We start from the raw sequence: 22,117 nt of genomic DNA on the forward strand, positions 1-22,117 counted from the left end.
TAGATGGGGAGACACAAAGATGAACTAGATTGTTCTGCCAAAGTGATAATAGAGACATAACAGGCTGAATGGTTTCCTTCTACTCTGTAAGTTTCTATATTAGAGATGAACACCTTGGAAGATCCAGAGATTGACCAGAGGTTAGCAGTTTTAAGTTGGAAATGGCTTTCCTCATTTTTAAATCATTATAGAAATGTTCATGTGCAGAAGTCTGAAGGGCAACTTGTACAATTTCAAAGCATTAAACAGAAATCCACATACTAGGTCCTTTAACCCACGGTCTCTCTATCTTTCCTAAAGCAGTGGCTCTACTAGCCTACCCTCCAGGCCATGCATCCAATTACTATAAACCATACAACACTCACATTTGCTACACATTAATAACAACAACTTACATTTCTATTGGACCCTCGATGTAATCAAAATGCCAATGGACCCGATAAGAACATCAGCCCTTTTCTAACCGAGGGCTACACTGACTGGGGTAAGTTAACTGTCCCTCTGTGGGAGCATTCACCCAAAGCCCACCAACTGCCTTAGCCCCTCAACAATCAGGTGTGTGAGTGTCTATCAGTCAGAGGAAATTACTCAGTGCTGAGATAGCACTGTGAAGGATGTGTTTTAATTTCCCTTACTCCAAGCCTCATCAGCTTTAACACAGGAATAAGATTAGGAAGGCACTGCAAACTGGAACAGTTATGGAATAAAGGCATCACAGAAACCTTACAATTAAAAGCAAAACTTTTTCAATTCTGGATGGCTTAGGAGGTGGTGGGATTAAACTGAAGCCCTGTCACAAGATCAGATGGACCACACAAACTTCTGATAGGTTCTAAATATCTTACAGGAGGGGAACAAATCTAAATCACCAAATCACAGAAAAGTTTTGAACGTGATCATCAGCCCTGTGCCATAAATTACTTCATGCACCCAACAATCAATGAAACTGCAAATAACTGGAAACATAATAAGCAGAGCAGCAAAGTCCTACCTGATCCCACCAAGCGACCAGCCAGGGCTTAGAGCATGTTTCACAAAAAAAGTCAACCAGTGGCATCTTGTTCGGTTCTGGCTGTCCTGTAGAATTTACAGATCTGCCTGTCAGACAGTCTCAGGTAAACACCTGCACTGCTGGGGAGCTCCGGCGACTAATCCAGGGCTAGTTCACAGCTTTTCCAGCCTTCCCTAAACCACACGAGGGACAGAGAAGGCTCCAAGCTTTCAGATTTCATCCAGCACACTCGGCATCTTCTTGGAACCTGGTGTGACCTCAGCTGACGGAAATATCTCTGGCATGTTTTCCAAGGTGTTCTTCATAACACTGGCTCTGTATTGTCACACAAGCTATTAATTCTATTCCATTTACCCTTCTCTGATGACGCGTGGCTCTTGATGGGGCACAAGCAGGCAACACCAGGCCAGGCCAGGCCAGACTCCTGCTCAGTTAGGCCGAAGCCAGCAGCTGCCAGTGACAAGATGTCTCCACTGCACTGCAGACTCCGACTACCCACAGTACACTGCAGTTTCGTGGAGAGAGCAAGTATCAGACTCTGCTGCTTCTAACATTTTCAAACATAAAACTGAAAACCTATAAATCCTCCAGCACTCATCAGGAAGGTGAAGCATAAAGCTTGTCACATCAAATCCAGAGAAACAGCATCATAATATGCAGCTTCTCCTCTCTCTCTCTCTCTCCCTCTGGGTACCACAGTCTGCAGCTCTGTAAATGACACAGGAGTCACTGTGCCTCAACCTTATTGATCAGCATGTCCAGTCCTCAGGTCCTTTCACTAATTGCTGGATTTTTCCCCTCCTCTCCCTGTCAGATGTCTCAAATGCACGCTGTTTACAGTCTCCCTGTATGGCAGCCTTGCACAGACAGTGTCTGCAAGCTGCTCCTGTATCCTCACTGCAGTCAATGATGTAAAAGGGGGGAGGGGGAGAGTGAAGGAATGAGGTGTGCAGCAGCACTAAACTGGGGGCACATATTCCACTGGCTCAACCAGCCACTGCTGAACTCTAATAACCCCAGATTTTCACTGTTATAACCAGGCTAAAATTATGACCCTACTAAAATTACAACCAGAAGACGAGTGTCTGAATACCAGAGTGTTTAATTAAAGGGGAACTTCCAGAAAATTCCCTGCTGCACATTATTCTCTGTTTCTGTCCCTCTCTCTATATTTCACTTACTCTTGCTGGCAATCATCTATCAGCCTATTAATTTTTCTCTTGTCCTCATTTTGCTGATTATATCTCTCTTTATCTGATATTGCCCTCAACCCTACCACCAGCACTGACTCTCTCTTTAATTTCCCCTTGCTCTGACTCTATTACTGTGAGGGCCTCTCTGAAACACCCCGTGTGGCTCCCATTTTTGACACACTGATTCTCTCACTCTCCCTAAAATCCCCTCTTTGACAACTTCGCTAACACTTTCTCTCGATCCGCACATTTCTCTTTATTACCACTCGTTAAAGGCCGAGGAGAACAGAAATGAGGAGAACTTTTGTTCTCACACTGAGTTGAATCTCTTTGGAACACTCTTTCTAAAATTGTGGCAAGCAGTGTCTTTGAATTTTTGTAAGCCTGGGAAGATTCTTTATAAGGTGGTGAAGGATTAGTGGAGGTAGGTGCACCTGTGGAGGACTCTGAGCAGCTGTAACTGTACTGAATAGTGGGACAGCATAAAGAGAATGAATAGCCTGCTCCTTCTCCTAACTCTGTTTTCTTTCATCAAGCTCAAAAAGCTGTGCCTGGACTTTAAGGATACTGCTTGAAAACATATGAAAACAAAATAGGGGCAGAAGTAAACCATTCAGCCCCTTTCAAACATTCAGGATAGGTGGTAATGCACTGATATGGATTTATGATTGGCTAGCAGATAGAAAACAGAGTGTCATGATAAATGGTTCACTCTTACATTGCAGGCTGTGATTAGTGGGGTACTGCAATGATCAATACTTGGTGCCCCAGCTGTTCACGATCTATATCGATTGTTTAGAGGTGGGGAGCAAAAGTAATATTTCCAAACTTGCAGATGATACAAAACCCAGTGGGACTACGTGTTGTGAGGAAGATATAAGCCACTTCAGGAGGCTTTGGAAAGGCTTAGTGATTGGTCAGGAACATATCAGTTGGAATAGATGAGCAGAGTATTTGTTATATGGTAAGAGGTTGGAAAGTGTACATGCACACATGGACCTAGAGGTCCTTAATGATAAGTCACTTAAGCTAACATACAGGTGTAGCAAGCTATTAGGAAAGTTAATGGAATAACAGGCTTCATAATAAGAGGATTGGATTGCAGGCGTAGTGAAGTTTGGCTTCAACTGTGTAGGAACTCAGTTCAATTGCTCCTAGAATACTAAGAGCCGTGAGGCCTCCTTATCTCAGGAAAAGCATTATTGCAATTGAGGGAATGCAATGAAGGTTCCACAGACATGTTCCTGGGACTGCCAATTGAGAGGGACTGGACAAAGTGAGTTTGTATTCTTTAAAATGTTGAAGAATGAGATGCAATCTCATTGAAACTTAGAAAATACTGAAAGGGATGTAGACAGGTTATAGATGGAGATAAGTTGGACCCCCTGGTTGGGGAGCCTAGAACCAGCAACCACAATCCAATAAGGGGATCTCATTTAAGAATGACATGAGAATTTTTTTTAAAAACGGAAAGAACGGCAGATGCTGGAAATCAGAAACAAAAGCAGAAATTGCTGGAAAAGCTCAGCAGGTCTGACAGCATCTGTGGAGAATTAATTTTTTTTTAAACTGAGAGGGTTGTGAAACTTTAGAATTCTATGCCACAGAGGTCGGAGAGTAATTTTTAGATAGAGATTAATAATTTGTGATTACTAGTAGTGTATGAGTTATAGGGATGGTGAGGTACTAAAAGGCATTGAAGTATTTGGTCAGCCATGATCGCTTTGATTGGCAGAGCAGACCGATGGGCTGAGTGGCCTACTTCAGTTCCTATGTTTCACTTCAGCCTGCTCAGTAAGAACATGAATGATCTGTTTGTGTTTCCAAAACAGGCACTGATAGCTGTCACCTCTGGAGGCTGACTCAAAAGGCAAGCTGCATTTAAAAGTACAGCTGGCCAACAAGAATCCCCTGAAAAAACAGTGATTAGCAGAGCATGCACCTTCCCAGGCAACTGCCTTCCTCTGTGTCAGAGTGTGGCTTCTGTGTCCCACCAGGTGATGAGTGCCACAGAGTCAATTTGCAAGTTGCAAACCATCACCTGACAAGATGATAGCTGTCACAGAGCGATTACCTATGAACTACTACGCTGCTGCCTGGTCCTTTTTGTCTATAAATTGGCTGCTATGTTTCCCACATTACAACCAGGACTATACTCAAGAGTATAAAATGTGAGGCTGGATGAACACAGCAGGCCAAGCAGCATCTCAGGAGCACAAAAGCTGACGTTTCGGGCCTAGACCCTTCATCAGAGAGGGGGATGGGGGGAGGGAACTGGAATAAATAGGGAGAGAGGGGGAGGCGGACCGAAGATGGAGAGTAAAGAAGATAGGTGGAGAGGGTGTAGGTGGGGAGGTAGGGAGGGGATAGGTCAGTCCGGGGAAGACGGACAGGTCAAGGAGGTGGGATGAGGTTAGTAGGTAGCTGGGGGTGCGGCTTGGGGTGGGAGGAAGGGATGGGTGAGAGGAAGAACCGGTTAGGGAGGCAGAGACAGGTTGGACTGGTTTTGGGATGCAGTGGGTGGGGGGGAAGAGCTGGGCTGGTTGTGTGGTGCAGTGGGGGGAGGGGATGAACTGGGCTGGTTTAGGGATGCAGTGGGGGAAGGGGAGATTTTGAAACTGGTGAAGTCCACATTGATACCATATGGCTGCAGGGTTCCCAGGCGGAATATGAGTTGCTGTTCCTGCAACCTTCGGGTGGCCGAAGGTTGCAGGAACAGCAACTCATATTCCGCCTGGGAACCCTGCAGCCATATGGTATCAATGTGGACTTCACCAGTTTCAAAATCTCCCCTTCCCCCACTGCATCCCTAAACCAGCCCAGTTCATCCCCTCCCCCCACTGCACCACACAACCAGCCCAGCTCTTCCCCCCCACCCACTGCATCCCAAAACCAGTCCAACCTGTCTCTGCCTCCCTAACCGGTTCTTCCTCTCACCCATCCCTTCCTCCCACCCCAAGCCGCACCCCCAGCTACCTACTAACCTCATCCCACCTCCTTGACCTGTCCGTCTTCCCCGGACTGACCTATCCCCTCCCTACCTCCCCACCTACACCCTCTCCACCTATCTTCTTTACTCTCCATCTTCGGTCCGCCTCCCCCTCTCTCCCTATTTATTCCAGTTCCCTCCCCCCATCCCCCTCTCTGATGAAGGGTCTAGGCCCGAAACGTCAGCTTTTGTGCTCCTGAGATGCTGCTTGGCCTGCTGTGTTCATCCAGCCTCACATTTTATTATCTTGGAATCTCCAGCATCTGCAGTTCCCATTATCTCTGATACTATACTCAAGAGTATTTCATGGACTGTAAAGTGCTTAGGGATGATCTGAGGTCATGGAACCAGGTAAATGGAAGCCTGGAAGCCTTTCTTTCACTTTCAGATTCAGCAATGGGTGATCACAAACTCCCTTGTTTTGAACTGGTTTGATTCAAGCCTCAGAGTGATTGTGATAGTGAGCTAATAGACCATAAGATATAGGAGCAGCTTTAAGCCATTCAGCCCATTGGCTCTGCTCTGCCATTCGAACATGGCTGATATGTTTTCTCGACCCCATTCTCCTGCCTGTCCTCCCTGTAACCTTTGATCCCCATACCAATCAAGAACCTATCCAACTCTGTCTTAAATACACTCAATGACCTGACCTGACCTCACCTCCACAGCCCTCTACAGCAATGAGTTCCAGATTCATCACACTCTGGCTGAAGAAACTCCTCCTCATCTCAGCTACAGTCACTGAGATGTACAGCACGGAAACAGATCCTTGGTCCAAATTCATCCATGTTGACCAGATATCCTATACACATCTATTCCCATTCGCCAGCATGTGGCCCATATCCCTCTAAACCCTTCCAATTCATCTATGCATCCAGATTTCTGTTAAATGTTATAATTGTACCGGCCTCCACCACTTCATCTGGAAGCTTGTTTCATACTCCCACCACTCTCTATGTGGAAAAAGTTGCCCCTTAGGTCCCTTTTAAATCTTTTCCCCTCTCCCCTTAAACCTATCCCATCTAATTTTGGACTCCCTCATCCTGGGGAAAGACTTTGTCTATCCATCCTATCCCTCATGATTTTACAAACATGTATAAGATCACCCTTCACTCGATGACACTGACAGCCTATTCAGCTACTCTCTATATCTCGAACCCACCAACCCTGGCAACATCCTTGTAGATCTTTTCTGAACCCTTTCGAGTTTCACAACATCCTCCATAAAGTAGGTCAACCAGAACTGCACGCAGTATTCCAAAAGTGGCCTGTACAGCTGCAACATGACCTCCCCAATTTCTATACTGAACATACTGACAAATAAAGGCAAGCATAACAAACACTTTCTTCACTGTCCTATCTACCTGCGACTCCACTTTCAAGGAACTACGTTCAGCAACGCTCCCCAGGATCTTACAATTAAGTGTACAAATCCTGCCCTGATGTGCCTTTCCAAAATGCAGCATCTCATGTTTCTCTAAATTAACCTCCATCTGCCACTCCTCAGCCCATTGCCAATCTGATCAAGATCCTGTTGTACACTGATGTAACTTTCTTCGCTATCCACTACACCTCCAATTCTGGTGCCATATGCAAACTTACTAACTATACTTGCTGTGTTCCAAATCATTTATATAAATGATGAAAAACAGTGGATCCAGCACCGAACCTTGTGGCAAAGTGCTGGTCATAGGCTTTCAGTCTGAAAATCAAGCCCCCACCACCATCTGCCATCTACCTGTGAACCGGTTCTGTATCCAAATGGCTAGTTCTCCCTGTACTCCATGTGATCTAACCTTGCTAACCAGTCTACCATGAGGAACCTTGTCAAAAACCATAATGAAGTCCATTTAGATCACGTCAACCACTCTGCTCTCATCAATCCTCTTCGGTACTTCAAAAAACTCAATCAAATCAGTGAGAAATAATTTCCCATACGCAAAGCCATGTTGACCATCCCTAATCAGTTCTTGCCTTTCCAAATACATGTAAATCCTGTCCCTCAGGATTCCCTCCAACAACCTGCCCACCACCAACGTCAGGCTCATCGGCCTATAGTTCCCTGATTATTAAACTTAAATAGTGACACCACATTAGCCAATCTCCGGTCTTCCAACACTTCATCTGTGGCTATTGATGATACAAATATCTCAGCAAGGGAGCTTGCAATCACTTCTCTAACTTCCCACAAAGTTCTCAATTACTGTTTTAGTTTCTTGCCCCCCAAAAACGTCATCTGTTATGTTAGAGTGACTAACATCTCTGGACGTGTTGAGTCTTCCTGTTATGGTCTGTCATGTAAGTATCAGCGGACTGTTTCACAGCAGGAAGACACAACATGTCCAGAGATGTCAGACACCCTACCATACATTCAGGACACATCTGAAATGACCACCAGACTACTTCCCCCCCCTCGGAGTCACGGTAGCCCACAAACAGACAGCTACACTCCTGACAGCTACTGACAAGAATAAATGATCCGACAACCACAACTAACAGAACTAATGTTACTTACAAGATACCATGCCAAAAAACATTACATAGGGCAAACTAGAAGGAAATTAACATCAAATCACAAACACCAAGAGACACGGCCAATTATCACTCAATTCAATATATATGGACAAAGAGGGTCACCAATTTGACTGGGACAACATTGCCAACCCAGGTCAAGCCAACCAAAGACATGCATGACAATTCCTAAAGGCCTGCCACTCAAACATGTAGAGCTAGACCCCATATACCAACAACTAAGAAACAAATCCAGAAGTGATGCCACCCACGCCATCAAACTGAGACAGATAAATGGCTAGAGGGACAGAACACCAACGCTTCACCAGAGGCGCTTTGATCATGTTACCCAGTATGGTGGTGAAATCCCTGCAAACAAACTTACCAGCTTGATCAGCACGTCAACAACTGCAACAGTTCACATTACAGAAAAGGAAGTTTGGAAGGTCTTAGAGATGGTCTTAGAGGTCTTTCAGATATGTCCTTACAATTAATGGTAGGGTATTTTCCCCAGGGCAGGATTGACTGCCATGAGGAGTCATAGTTTAGGTTAGGAGGAAGGTATAGAGGAGACGTCAGAGGGAGGTTCTTCACCCAGAGAGTTGTGAGCACATGGAATACTTTGCCAGTGGTAGTCGTGGAAGCAGAGTCATTAGTGACATTTAAGCAACTGCTGGACATGCACATAGACAGGAGTGAATTGAGGGGCATGTAGCTTAGGTTATTTTATTTTTGGATTAGGATTATTCCACGGCACAACATCGTGGGCCGAAGGGCCTGTACTGTGCTGTACTTTTCAATGTTCAAAAACAAAAAAATATTCATTTAGTATTTCCCTGTCTCCTGCGGTTCCACATATAGGCAGCCTTGCTGATCTTTAAGGGACCCTATTCTCTCCCTTGTTACTCTTTTGTCTCCAATGTATTTGCAGTATCCCTTTTGATTCTCACTAGCTCTATTTGCCAAAGCTATCTCATGTCCCCTTTCTCCCCCTCTTAAGTCCACTCCTACTCCTTTCATACTCTTCTGGATTCACTCAATCTCTGCTATCTATGCCTGACATATGCTTCCTTCTTATTCTTGACCAAAACCTCAATTTCTCAGTCAGCCAGCATTCCCTACACCTACCAGCCTTGCCCTTCACCCTAACAGGAACATACTGTCTCTGGACTCTGGTTATCTAATTTCTGAAGGCTTCCCATTTTCCAGCCGCCCCTTTACCTGCAAATATCTACCCCCAATCAACTTTTGAAAGTTCTTGCCTAATACTGTAAAAATGGGCCTTTTCCCTTATTTAGAACTTTAACTTTTAGATCCTTTTCCATCCCTATTTTAAAACGAATCAAAATATGGTCACTGGTCCCAAAGTGCTTCCCCCAATGACATCTCACTCACCTGTCCTGCCTTATTTCCCAAGTGGAGGGTAAGTTTTGCACTTTTTGTAGTAGATACATCCACATATTGAATCAGAACATTTTCATGCACACACTTAAATTCCTCTCCAACCAAGCCCTCAACACTACGGCAGTCCCACTCTATGTTTCAAAATTTAACATCCCTACTATAACCACCCTATTATTCTTACAGATAACTGAGATTTGTTTCTCAATTTCCCACTGACTATTGGGGGGTTCTATAGTACAATTCCAATAAGGTGATCATCTCTTTCTTATTTCTCAGTACCACCCAAATAACCTCTCTAGATGTATTCCAAGAAACATCCTCCCTAAGTACAGCCATAATGTTATCCTAATCAAAAATGCCACTCCCCTCTCCTCTCTTGCCCCCTTTCTATTCTTCCTATAGCATCTACACCCTGGAATATTAATCTGCCAGTCCTGCCCATCCCTGACCCACGTTTCTGTAATTGCTATCATATCCCAGTCCCATGTTCCCAACCATGCCTGAGTTCATCTGCCTTACCTATTAAGCTTCCTGCATTGAAATGAATGTAATCTAATTTATCAGTCCTACCTCGTTCTCTGGTTTGTTCCTGTCTGCCCCAACAATTTAACTTGGTCCTTTCCCAACTGTACCAGTCTCAGACTTGTCTCTTTCTGCTGTATCTCCCTGGGTCCCAGCCACCCAACCCTCACTAGTTTAAATCCTCCAAGCAGCCCTAGCAAATCTCCCCACCAGTATATTAGTCTCCTTCCAATTCAGGTATAATCCATCCTTTTTATACAGGTCAGTTCTATCCCAGAAGAGATTCCATTGATCCTAAAACGTGAATCCTTCTCCCCTGCACCAGCTCCTCAGCCACTCATTTATTTGCTCTATCCTCCTTTTCCTACCCTCACTAGCTCATGGCACCAGGAGTAATCCAGATATTACTACCCTTGTGGACCTATTTTTAAAATTCCTGCCTAATGTCCTATATTCTCTACTTGGAATCTCGTCCTTTTCTCTTCCAATGTCATTAGTTCCAATGTGTACAATTACCTCCAGCTGGTCCCTCTCCCATTTGAAAATATTCTGCAATCTCTAAAATATCCATGATCCTGGCAGCAGGGAGGCAACACCCCATTCTGATTTCTTGCTGTTGGCTGCAAAAGTGTCTGTCTGTGCCTCTGACTAGACAGTCCCCGATCACAATCGATCACCTGGAACCTGGTGTAACCCAAATTATATCACAGCCAGTTTTGGTACCAGAAACCTGGTTGTCAGTTCTACATTCCCCTGACAGCCCATTGACTTCCTACATTTTCCAAAACAGCATACTTGCTTGAAATAGGAATAGCCACATGATATTCCTGCACTACCTGCCTCCTTCCTCTACCTTTCCTGGAGGTAACCCATTTACCTGAGCATGTCTTCGGTTTATCTGCCTTCCTGCAACTGCCATCCATCACACCTCCTAGCTCCTGTAAATTCCTCATTGCCTGTAACTGCCACTTCAACTGATCCAGCCATTTTCCTGTCCTCTGGGACCCTCCCTGATCCTCCTGAAAGATGACCACCAATGCCTCCACAATCTCCTCAGCTATGTCCTTCAGTACTCTAGGGGGTAGTCCATCTGGTCCAGGTGATTTATCCACTTTCAGACCCTTCAGCTTCCCTAGGACCTTCTCCTTAGTGTTGGCCGCCACACTCACCTCTGCCTCCTGACTATCCTGAAGTTCTGGTATGCTGCTGGTGTATTCCACCATGAAGACTGATGTAACATACTTATTCAGTTCCCCCACCTTTTCTTTGGTCCTCATTACTGTGTGACTGCTTGGAGTTGGCAGACTGGTCCAAGAACTCAGCGGCCAACCTAAATGAGAATGCTCCTACCGTCATAAATCATCGAGTATATAGAAGACTGTGTGCCAAAGAAGTTAATCTGAGTGTTCCCCAACCGGAAACCCTGGAAGAACCAGAAGATCCACTCCCTTTTGAAGTACAAACAGAGACCCTGGCCATGTGCTCAGAACCTCATGTGAAGTTCCCACCTGTTTCAAGAAGACCACTGTCATCCCTGTGCCAAAGAAAATCAGGCGAGGTACCTTAATGATTACAGCCTGGTGGCTCTGACATCCATCATTATGAAGTGCTACATGGGGTTAGTAATGGCACACATCAACTCCAGTCTCCCAGATTGTCCTGATCTGCTACACTTCGCCTACTGTCACAACGGGTCCAAAACAGACACCAATTCCCTGGTCCTACACTTATTTCTGCAACATCTGGGCAACAAGGTCATCTATGTCAGACTCCTAGTAACTGCCTTTAGCTCCACCTTCAACACTATAATTCCAATCAAACTCATCTCCAAACTCTGAGACCTAGGACTCTGCTCCCCAATCTGCAACTGGATCCTTGACCTCCTGACCCACACCTCAATCAGTAAGGATAGGCAACAATACCTCCTCCACTATAATCCTCAACATCAGTGCCCCACAAGGTTGCGTACTCCTCATACACTCAAGACTGTGTAGTCAAATTCAGCTCTAACTCCATTTACAGATTTGCTGATGACACCACTGTACTGGATCAGATATCAAACAGTAGAGTACAGGAAAGAGATAGACAGCTTAATGGCATAGTGTAAAGGCCACAATCTCTCCCTCAATGTCAGTAAAATGAAGGAGTTGGTCATCCTCAGGAAGTGGAGAGGGGGTCACACCCCTGTCTGTATCAATGGCGCTGAGGTGGAAGTGTTTGAGGGCTTCAAGTTCCTAGGAGTAACTATCTGTCCTGGTCCATCTATGTCAATGCTACATCACACCAACACCTCTACGTCCTCAGAAAGCTAAGGAAATTTGACCTATCTCCAACAACACTTACCAATTTTTACAGACGCACCATAGAAAGCATCCTACTGGATACATCACAGCTTGTCGTGGCAACTGCTCTGCAAAGACTGCGAGAAATGACAAATTCCAGCCTTCCTTTTATTGACTCCATCTACATTTCCTGCTGCCATGGGAAAGCAGCCAATATAATCAAAGACTCCTCCCAGCCCGATTATACTTTCTTCCACCCTCTTCCATCAGGCAGAAGATACAAAAGTTTGAAAACATGTACCAACAGATTGAAGAACAGCTTCTTCCCTGCTGATATCAGGCTAATGAATAGACTTTTCACATATCAGTTAATCTTTCTCTGTACCTCCTCTGTAGCTGTAATTATATTCTGTATTCTGTTGTATTATCCTAATGTACTAATGTAAGGTAGGATTTGTCTGCTTGTACTGCATGCAAGACAGTACTTTTTACTGTAACTCAGTATATGTGACAAGAATAGATCACACCAAATCAAATCAGAATTCTGGCAACAGGGGTAGAGTATGAACAGCAACTTATATCCACATATCCTTGCTTCTGATCCCAGATTTTGCATAATTTGTTAAGGTTACTCATATTTTAAGGGTTAATATCCACATTGCTGCCTAACCAACATTTAACTCAAATTTTGTTAACACAAGTTGAAAGTACAAGTAGCCAGTGATAGCCAATAATTTACACACTCAGGCTCAATGACTGGATTCCTTCTCCTGTTAGTACATGTGACATCACACACGAACCACCAGCCTTCAACTCATTGAAATAACCAGGAACAGTGACAATATAAACTGGCTGAGGTGGACCTGACACACTTTTTCTGAATAGTGCAACAAGTTAGATTCCAGCCTTCTCTGTCTGGGAGCTGCATTCAGATAGGCTCACAGATCAGTTGACCGTGTCTTTTGTCTGATGTTGATACGAGGTCTAATTCCCAGGAAACTTGCATGCACGTGCGCACATACACATACACACACCCCTATAAAATGCACTGCAGTAATTTATCAGGGTTCTTTCGAGGGCACCTTGCAAATCTGTGATCTCTACAATCTAGAAGGACAAGGACAGCAGGTGCATGGGAGAATTATCATCTGCAAGTTCCCCTCCAGATACACTCCTTGCTGAATTTGAAAATTTTCACTATTTCTTCACCATTATTGGGTCATAATCCCAGAGCTCTGTCCCTAACAGCACAGGGAAATACCTATAGCATGTGAACTCCAGCGGTTCAAGAAGGCAGCTTACCACCACCTTCATGGGTAACTACAGATAGACGATAGACAATAGGTGCTGGAGTAGGCCATTCGGCCCTTCGAGCCAGCACCACCATTCATAATGATCATGGCTGATCATCCACAATCAGTATCCTGTTCCTGCCTTATCCCCATAACACTTGATTCCACTATCTTTAAGAGCTCTATCCATCTCTTTCTGGAAAGTATCCAGAGACTTGGCCTCCACTGTCTTCTGGGGCAGAGCATCCCATATATCCACCACTCTCTGGGTGAAGAAGTTTCTCCTCAACTCTGTTCTAAATGGCCTACCCCTTATTTTTAAACTGTGTCCTCTGGTTCTGGGCTCACCCATCAGCGGAAACATGCTTCCTGCCTCCAGAGTGTCCAATCCCTTAATAATCTTATACGTCTCAATCAGATCCCCTCTTATCCTTCTAAACTCAAGCGTACACAAGCCCAGTCACTCCAATCTTTCAACATATGATAGTCCTGCCATTCTGGGAATTGACCTCATGAACCTATGCTGCACTCCCTCAATAGCAAGAATGTCCTTCCTCAAATCTGGAGACCAAAACTGCACACAATACTCCAGGTGTGGTCTCACCAGGGCCCTGTACAGCTGCAGAAGGACCTCTTTGCTCCTATACTCAATTCCTCTTGTTATGAAGGCCAGCATGCTATTAGCTTTCTTCACTGCCTGCTGTACCTGCATGCTTGCTTTCATGAACTGATGTACAAGAACACATAGATCTCGTTGTGCTTCCCCTTTACCTAACTTGACTCCATTGAGATAGTAATCTGCCTTCCTGTTCTTGCCACCAAAGTGGATAACCACACATTTATCCACATTAAACTGCATCTGCCATGCATCTGTCCACTCACCTAGCCTGTCCAAGTCACCCTGTATTCTCATAACAAGTTCCTCACATTTCACACTGCCACCCAGCTTTGTGTCATCAGCAAATTTGCTAATATTACTTTTAATGCCTTCGTCTATATCATTAATGTATATTGTAAACAGCTGCGGTTCCAGCACCGAACCTTGTGGTAGCCCACAATATGGGCAATAAATGCAGACCCAGCCAGTGATATCTAAATCCTGTGAATAAATAAAAAAAAAATCAGTCCAGTACTAATGCTAACTGTTTCTCTCCACAGATGCTGTCTGATCTGCTGAGTATTTCCTGCTTATTGCTTTTTGTTTCGGATTTCCAGGAGCTGTAATATATTGCATTTGCATTATTAACAACTGGCTATTTAATGTTCGAAGAGGCTTGAATGTACTTGCACGAGAAACAAAATTAACATGCCGGAACAATAAATGGCAAGAGAAAGAAAACTTTGCTTAATTTTGTAGAGCTTTGGTGAGACAACACCTGGAATGCTGTCCATAATTTGGGTTTCTATGTCTAATAAAGAGGAGACAGTTTTGTAAAAGTTCACTGGATTGGTCCCTGGGCTAAAGGATTTGACTTTGGCGACAGGCTGAGCAAAGTGGCCCTGTAATCTCAGGAGTTCAGCAGACTTCAAGACAATCTCATCGAGACTTTTGTCATTTATATACATGATTTAGATGAAAATATAGGAGGTATGGTTAGTATGTTTGTGGATGACACAAAAATTGATGGAATAGTGAACAGTGAAGAATATTATCTAAATTTACAAAGAAATCTTGATCAATTGGGAAAATAGGCTGAGGAGTGGCAGATGGAGTTTGATTTAGATAAATGCGAGGTACTGCATTTTGGTAAAACAAACAAGGGCAGGATTTATACAATTAATGGTAGGATTTTCCATAGTGTTATAGAATAGAGAGACTGCTGCAGAAGATAAAGGTGCATGGCAATTACAGAGTGTATTAGCATAGATAGAGGATTGGTCAACTAACAGAATGAAACTTCATTGAGACTTTATAAAGCTCTAGTTAGACCCCATTTAGAATCCTGTGTCTAGTTTTGGGCCCCACACCTCAGGAAGGAGCGTGTCCAGCTGAGATTCACATGGATGATCCCTGGAATGGTAGGTTTAACGTACGATGAACGGCTGAGGATCCTGGGATTGTATTTATTAGAGCTTAGAAGGTTGAGGGGAGATCTAATAGAAACTTACAAGATAATGTATGGTTTAGAAGGGGTGGACGCTGGGAAGTTGTTTCCATTAGGCAGGGAGACTAGGACCCATGGGCACAGCCTTAGAATTAGAGGGGGTAAATTTAGAATGAAAATGAGGAGACATTTCTTCAGCCAGAGAGTGATGGACCTGTGGAATTCATTGCCATGAAGTGTAGTGGAGGCTGGGACATTAGATGTCTTCAAGGCAGAGATTGATAAATTCTTGATCTCACAAGGAATCAAGGGCTATGGGGAGAGTGCAGGGAAGTGGTGTTGAAATGCCCATCAGCCATGATTAAATGGCGGAGTGGACTTGATGGGCCTAATGACCTTACTTCCACTCCTATGTCTTAAGGTCTTAATGCAAAGAGTGGCTATAAATGGATGTTTTTCTGGTTGGCAATCAGTACCTAGTGGTGTGCCTCAGGGATCAGTGTTGGAACCGTAATTCTTTGTAATTTACATCGATGATTTAGACTTGGGGTCCAAGTGTAGCACATCAAAGTTCACAGATGACACTAAAATGAGTGGCAGAACAAAGAGTGCAGAGGACACTGAAAGTCTGAAGAGGGAGATAGACTGTTCGAGTAAGTGGGCAGGGGTGTGGCAGATGGACTATCATGTGGTAAATGTGAAGTCATCCATTTTTGTAGGAATAACAGTAAAAAGGATTATTACTTGAATGGCAAAAAATTGCAGCATGCTCATGTGGAGAGGAATCTGGGTGACCTTGTGCATGAATCATAAAAAGTTGATTTGCAGGTACAACAGGTAATTAAGAAGTGAAATATTGGAATATTGTCCTTCATTGCTAGAGGAAAGGAGTTTAAAAACAGGGAGGTTATGCTGTAGCTGCATAGGGAGCTGGTGAGGCCATACCACACCTGGAGTATTGTGTACAGTTTTGGTCTCCTTTCTTGAGAAAGAATGTACTGGCATTGGACGGGGTGCAGAGAACGTTCACTAGGTTGATTCTGGAATTGAGAGGGTTGGTTTATGAGTACTGATTCAGTAGACTGGGGTTGTACTCACTGGACTTTGTAAGAATAAGGGGGGGATCTTATAGAAACATAGAAAATTATGAAGCGAATAGATAAGATAGAAGCAGGGAGATTGTTTCCACTGGTGGGTGAAACTAGAACTAGCGGGAACAGCCTCAAAAATCAGGGGGAGCAGATTTAGGACTGAGTTGAGAAGGTACTTCTTCACCCAAAGAGTTGTGGAGTTCTAGTCTTAGGACCAAACCTCTTCCATTCAAACTGAATGTAAAATTGATTGATATTGTGGTCATTACTACTTTGAGGTACTTTTACTCTGGGGCCATGAATTAATTGTCACATTTCACAATACGAAATCTAATATAACCTGTTCTCTTGTTGGCTCCCGAATGTGCTGCTCTAATAGACTACTTTGGGCATTCCATGGACTGCTCATGCAGGCTACCAATAACAAACAATTTTTCCCAAATACTAAATAAATAATAGAAACATCTATAGCTTATTTATTGGCAATTCACAAGCCATGGGTACATGGGATAAGGTTCCCCATGGTAGGCTCATTCAGAAGGTCAGGAGGAATGGGATACAGGGGAACTTAGCTGCTTGGATACAGAATTGGCTGGCCAACAGAAGACAGCGAGTGGTAGTAGAAGGAAAATATTCTGCCTGGAAGTCAGTGGTGAGTGGAGTTCCACAGGGCTCTGTCCTTGGGCCTCTACTGTTTGTAATTTTTATTAATGACTTGGACGAGGGAATTGAAGGATGGGTCAGCAAGTTTGCAGACGACACAAAGGTCGGAGGTGTCGTTGACAGTGTAGAGGGCTGTTGTAGGCTGCAGCGGGACATTGACAGGATGCAGAGATGGGCGGAGAGGTGGCAGATGGAGTTCAACCTGGATAAATGCGAGGTGATGCATTTTGGAAGGTCGAATTTGAAAGCTGAGTACAGGATTAAGGATAGGATTCTTGGCAGCGTGGAGGAACAGAGGGATCTTGGTGTGCAGATACATAGATCCCTTAAAATGGCCACCCAAGTGGACAGGGTTGTTAAGAAAGCATATGGTGTTTTGGCTTTCATTAACAGGGGGATTGAGTTTAAGAGTCGTGAGATCTTGTTGCAGCTCTATAAAACTTTGGTTAGACCGCACTTGGAATACTGCGTCCAGTTCTGGGCGCCCTATTATAGGAAAGATGTGGATGCTTTGGAGAGGGTTCAGAGGAGGTTTACCAGGATGCTGCCTGGACTGGAGGGCTTATCTTATGAAGAGAGGTTGACTGAGCTCGGTCTCTTTTCATTGGAGAAAAGGAGGAGGACAGGGGACCTAATTGAGGTATACAAGATAATGAGAGGCATAGATAGAGTTGATAGCCAGAGACTATTTCCCAGGGCAGAAATGGCTAGCACGAGGGGTCATAGTTTTAAGCTGGTTGGTGGAAAGTATCAAGGGGATGTCAGAGGCAGGTTCTTTACGCAGAGAGTTGTAAGAGCATGGAATGCGTTGCCAGCAGCAGTTGTGGAAGCAAGGTCATTGGGGTCATTTAAGAGACTGCTGGACATGTATATGGTCACAGAAATTTGAGGGTGCATACATGAGGATCAATGGTCGGCACAACATTGTGGGCTGAAGGGCCTGTTCTGTGCTGTACTGTTCTATGTTCTATGTTCTATGTTCTAAATCCTGCTATGGTGTGACGTGCAACTGAATTAAATAACCAACAGGTTTTTGTTCAGCACCATGAAAATGGCATTGAAAGACTGACAATTCATGAACGTTCTTAAGGCTGTGGAACTACGCCCCAGATCTGCTCAATGGCTATATGCATATCCACCTCACACTAAATGTAATGTTCAGTTGCAGTTGTCACAGAGCTCAGAAAAACCAGTTCTCGCCCAAATATGTAGACATCAGATGTTAACAATGATGACAACTGCATCTGCAGCTCCCATTATCACCATCAACTGTACATTCATATCTTTGCTCTCCTACAGTAGTCATCCACAAAACAACTGGTAACTGCATTAAAAGAAAGACATTCTATGGGATAGTGATTGTGAGAAATGGAACTAAAAGTTGAACTCTTCTTTCTAGCATAATGCTGCCTTTAGAGAACCTGCATTTATGTAGGTGCCTCACAGGAAAATTATCTAGCAAAGTTTGAAACCAAGCACTATGAGGAGATAATAAGATTGCAAAGAGAAAAGTTTGGTCAGAAACATAGTTTTAAGGAGTGTTTGCAAAGGGAAGAGACAGGGAGAGGGGAAGAAAGATTATGAGTAAGTCTAAATCTCAGAGCCTTGGCAGTGTGTGAAGGCAAATGCTGGTACTCTTTCATGCACAGTATTGTGGGTTCCACTACACCACATGGGCTGCAGCAGTTCAAGAAGGCAGCTCTCCACCACTTTTCAAGGACAAGACTCTGAAGGGAGTCGATATGCTTTATGCAGAGAGATTGCGTCTGCAGTTAAGGCATAAATGCTGGTTGCCGGTGTTGCTCATATCCCATGCAAAAGTAACAGCAAATTAAGTATTTTATGCCTTTTAATCTGCAAGAAAGTCAAAGGTTAGAGCAGAGTTCAGCAGAAAAAGAGAGTTCAGGGATCAATCAGATTGACCATAATCTTATTAAATGATGCAGCAGGCTCAGGTGACAAAACAGCCTTTTTTCTTTCTTTTATTTTTCATTCAGGATATATGGGTGTTGTTGTGTGAGTTACCATTTATTGCCTGCGGCTGGTTGTCCCTTGAGAAGGTGGTGGTGAGCTGCCTTTGTGAACCTGTGTGGTCCATGTGCTGTGGGTTCACCCACAATGCCACTAGGCAAGGAATTTCAGTGTTACTGTGTCGGAATCCTGAAGGAATTGCAATATATTTCCAATTCAGTGGCTTGAAGTGGAATTAGGTGTGGTGGTGTTCCCGTGTATCTGCTGCCTTGTTTTTCCAAATGGTAGTGGTTGTGGGTCTGGAAGGTGCTGCTTGAGGAGCCGTGGTGAATTTCTGCAGTGTGTCCTTTAAATGCTACGCACTGCTGCCACTGTGTGTTAGTGGTGGAGTGAGTGGATGTTTGTGGATGGAGTGCCAATCAAGTGGGCAGCTTCTCGAGTGACCTTGAATCCGCACCGATCCAGGCAAGTGGGGAGTATTCCATCACACTCCTGACTTGTGCCTTGTAGATGGTGGACAGACTTTGGGAAATCAGGGAGTGAGTTACTTGCTGCAAGATTCCTCGCCTCTGACCTGCTTTTGCAGCTACAGTAATTTTATAGCTGGTCAAGTTCAGGTTTTGTACAGTTATCCCAAGAGATTGACATTGAAGCATTCAGTGATGGTAATACTGTGGAATGTCATGGGGCAATGGTTAGATTTTGTCTTGTTGAAGATGGTCATTGCCTGGCATTTATGTGGCACCAATGTTACTTGCAGCTTCCAAGCCCAAATCTGGATATTGTCCAGGTCTTGCTGCATATGGATATAAAATGCTTCAGTATCAGAAGAGTCATGAATAGTGCTGAACAGAGTGTAATCATCGGAGAATGTTTCCACTTCTGACTTTACGATGGCAGGAAGGTCTCTGGTGGAGCATCTATAGATGGTTGGGTCGAGGAAACTACCCTGAGGAACTTCTGCAGAGATGGCTGATCTCCATCAATCCTCCTAAAAACCAGGTATGGCTCCATATAGCAAGTGCTTCCACCCTCAATTCCCATTTACTCCAATTTTGTGATGGCTCCTTTATGTCACTCGAAGCCAATGTGGTTTGAGGTCAGGAACAGCCATTGTCACCTTATTTCCCTGTTCACCACAGTACCCATGTTTCCTCAACATCACTTCCTCACATAAACTTAATGAGCCGGCTTACATTGTGCGCCTGCTCACAATGAGTTCCCTCTGTCAATGTTCACACAGTATCCCTACACTTACTCGATCCCAGCTTACACTGTGTTCCGATCCACATGAGGTCTGTGCTCGCACAGTAATTCTCTTCATACTCTGGCCCTGTCCATGCCGTGTCTCAATCCATGCTCTGTCCCTGTCCAGGCCTAGTCCCAATCCGTGGTCTGTCCCTGTCCAGGCCTTGTCCCAATCCGTGGTCTGTCCCTGTCCAAACTGTGTCTCAATCCGTGCTCTGTCCCTGACCGTGTCCATGCCATGTCTCAATCAGTGCTCTGTCCCTGCCGTGTCTCAATTCGTGCTGTGGCCCTGTCCACACCGTGTCTCAATCCGTGCTCTGTCCCTGTTCACACCATGTCTCAATCCGTGCTCTGTCCCTGTTCACACCATGTCTCAATTCGTGCTCTGTCCCTGTTCACACCATGTCCCAATCCGTGCTCTGTCCCTGTCCATGCCGTGTCTCAATCCGTGCTCTGTCCCTGTCCATGCCGTGTCTCAATCCGTGCTCTGTCCCTGTCCACGCCGTGTCCCAATCTGAGCTCTGTCCCTGTCCACGCCGTGTCTCAATCCGTGCTCTGTCCCTGTCCACGCCGTGTCCCAATCCGTGCTCTGTCCCTGTCCATGCCTTGTATCAATCCGTGCTCTGTCCCTGTCCATGCCATGTCTCAATCCGTGCTCTGTCCCTGTTCACACCATGTCCCAATCCGTGCTCTGTCCCTGTCCATGCCTTGTATCAATCCGTGCTCTGTCCCTGTCCATGCCATGTCTCAATCCGTGCTCTGTCCCTGTTCACACCATGTCCCAATCCGTGCTCTGTCCCTGTCCACGCGGAGTCTCAATCCCTGCTCTGTCCCTGTCCACGCCGTGTCTCAATCCATGCTCTGTCCCTGTCCATGCCTTGTATCAATCCGTGCTCTGTCCCTGTCCACGCCGTGTCCCAATCCGTGCTCTGTCCCTGTCCATGCCTTGTATCAATCCGTGCTCTGGCCCTGTCCACGCCGTGTCTCAATCCGTGCTCTGTCCCTGTCTATGCTGTGTCTCAATCCGTGCTCTGTCACTGTCCACGCCGTGTCTGAATCCGTGCTCTGTCCCTGTCCACGCTGTGTCCCAATCCGTGCTCTATCCCTGTCCATGCCATGTCTCAATCCGTGCTCTGGCCCTGTCCATGCCATGTCTCAATCCGTGCTCTGTCCCTGTCCACGCCGTGTCTCAATCCGTGCTCTGTCCCTGTCCTCGCCGTGTCTCAATACGTGCTCTGTCCCTGTCCACGCCGTGTCTCAATCCGTGCTCTGTCCCTGTCCATGCCGTGTCTCAATCCGTGCTCTGTCCCTGTCCACACCGTGTCTCAATCCGTGCTCTGTCCCTGTCCATGCCGTGTCTCAATCCGTGCTCTGTCCCTGTCCATGCCGTGTCTCAATCCGTGCTCTGTCCCTGTCCACGCTGTGTCTCAATCCGTGCTCTGGCCCTGTCCACGCCGTGTCTCAATCCGTGCTCTGTCCCTGTCCACGCCTTGTCTCAATCCATGCTCTGGCCCTGTCCACGCCGTGTCTCAATCCGTGCTCTGGCCCTGTCCACGCCGTGTCTCAATCCGTGCTCTGGCCCTGTCCACGCCGTGTCTCAATCCGTGCTCTGTCCCTGTCCACGCCGTGTCTCAATCCGTGCTCTGTCCCTGTCTACGCCATGTCTCAATCCGTGCTCTGTCCCTGTCCATGCCGTGTCTCAATCCGTGCTCTGTCCCTGTCCATGCCGTGTCTCAATCCGTGCTCTGTCCCTGTCCATGCCGTGTCTCAATCCGTGCTCTGTCCCTGTCCACGCCATGTCTCAATCCGTGCTCTGTCCCTGTCCACGCCGTGTCTCAATCCGTGCTCTGTCCCTGTCCACGCCGTGTCTCAATCCGTGCTCTGTCCCTGTCCA

The 22,117-nt window shown here is 45.4% G+C and overlaps 1 protein-coding gene across 6 annotated transcripts in view; it reads right to left on the reverse strand.

Moving 5' to 3' along the window:
- LOC125447481 (cAMP-specific 3',5'-cyclic phosphodiesterase 4B-like) overlaps positions 1-22,117 on the reverse strand; it is a 421,594-nt gene that overhangs the window by 21,987 nt on the left and 377,490 nt on the right. Inside the window, exon 1 of one of the 6 annotated variants that reach the window (XM_048521877.2) lies at positions 992-1,924. The exons of the other annotated variants lie outside the window; for them this stretch is intronic. Within the exon in view, the coding sequence (XP_048377834.1) occupies positions 992-1,057 (66 nt within the window). The 5' untranslated portion in view covers positions 1,058-1,924. Of the gene's footprint in view, positions 1-991; positions 1,925-22,117 lie in introns of those variants that run through there. 6 annotated transcript variants of the gene reach the window in all.

This window comes from Stegostoma tigrinum, chromosome 35, assembly GCF_030684315.1.
Source record: "Stegostoma tigrinum isolate sSteTig4 chromosome 35, sSteTig4.hap1, whole genome shotgun sequence".
Classification (NCBI taxonomy): domain Eukaryota; kingdom Metazoa; phylum Chordata; class Chondrichthyes; order Orectolobiformes; family Stegostomatidae; genus Stegostoma; species Stegostoma tigrinum.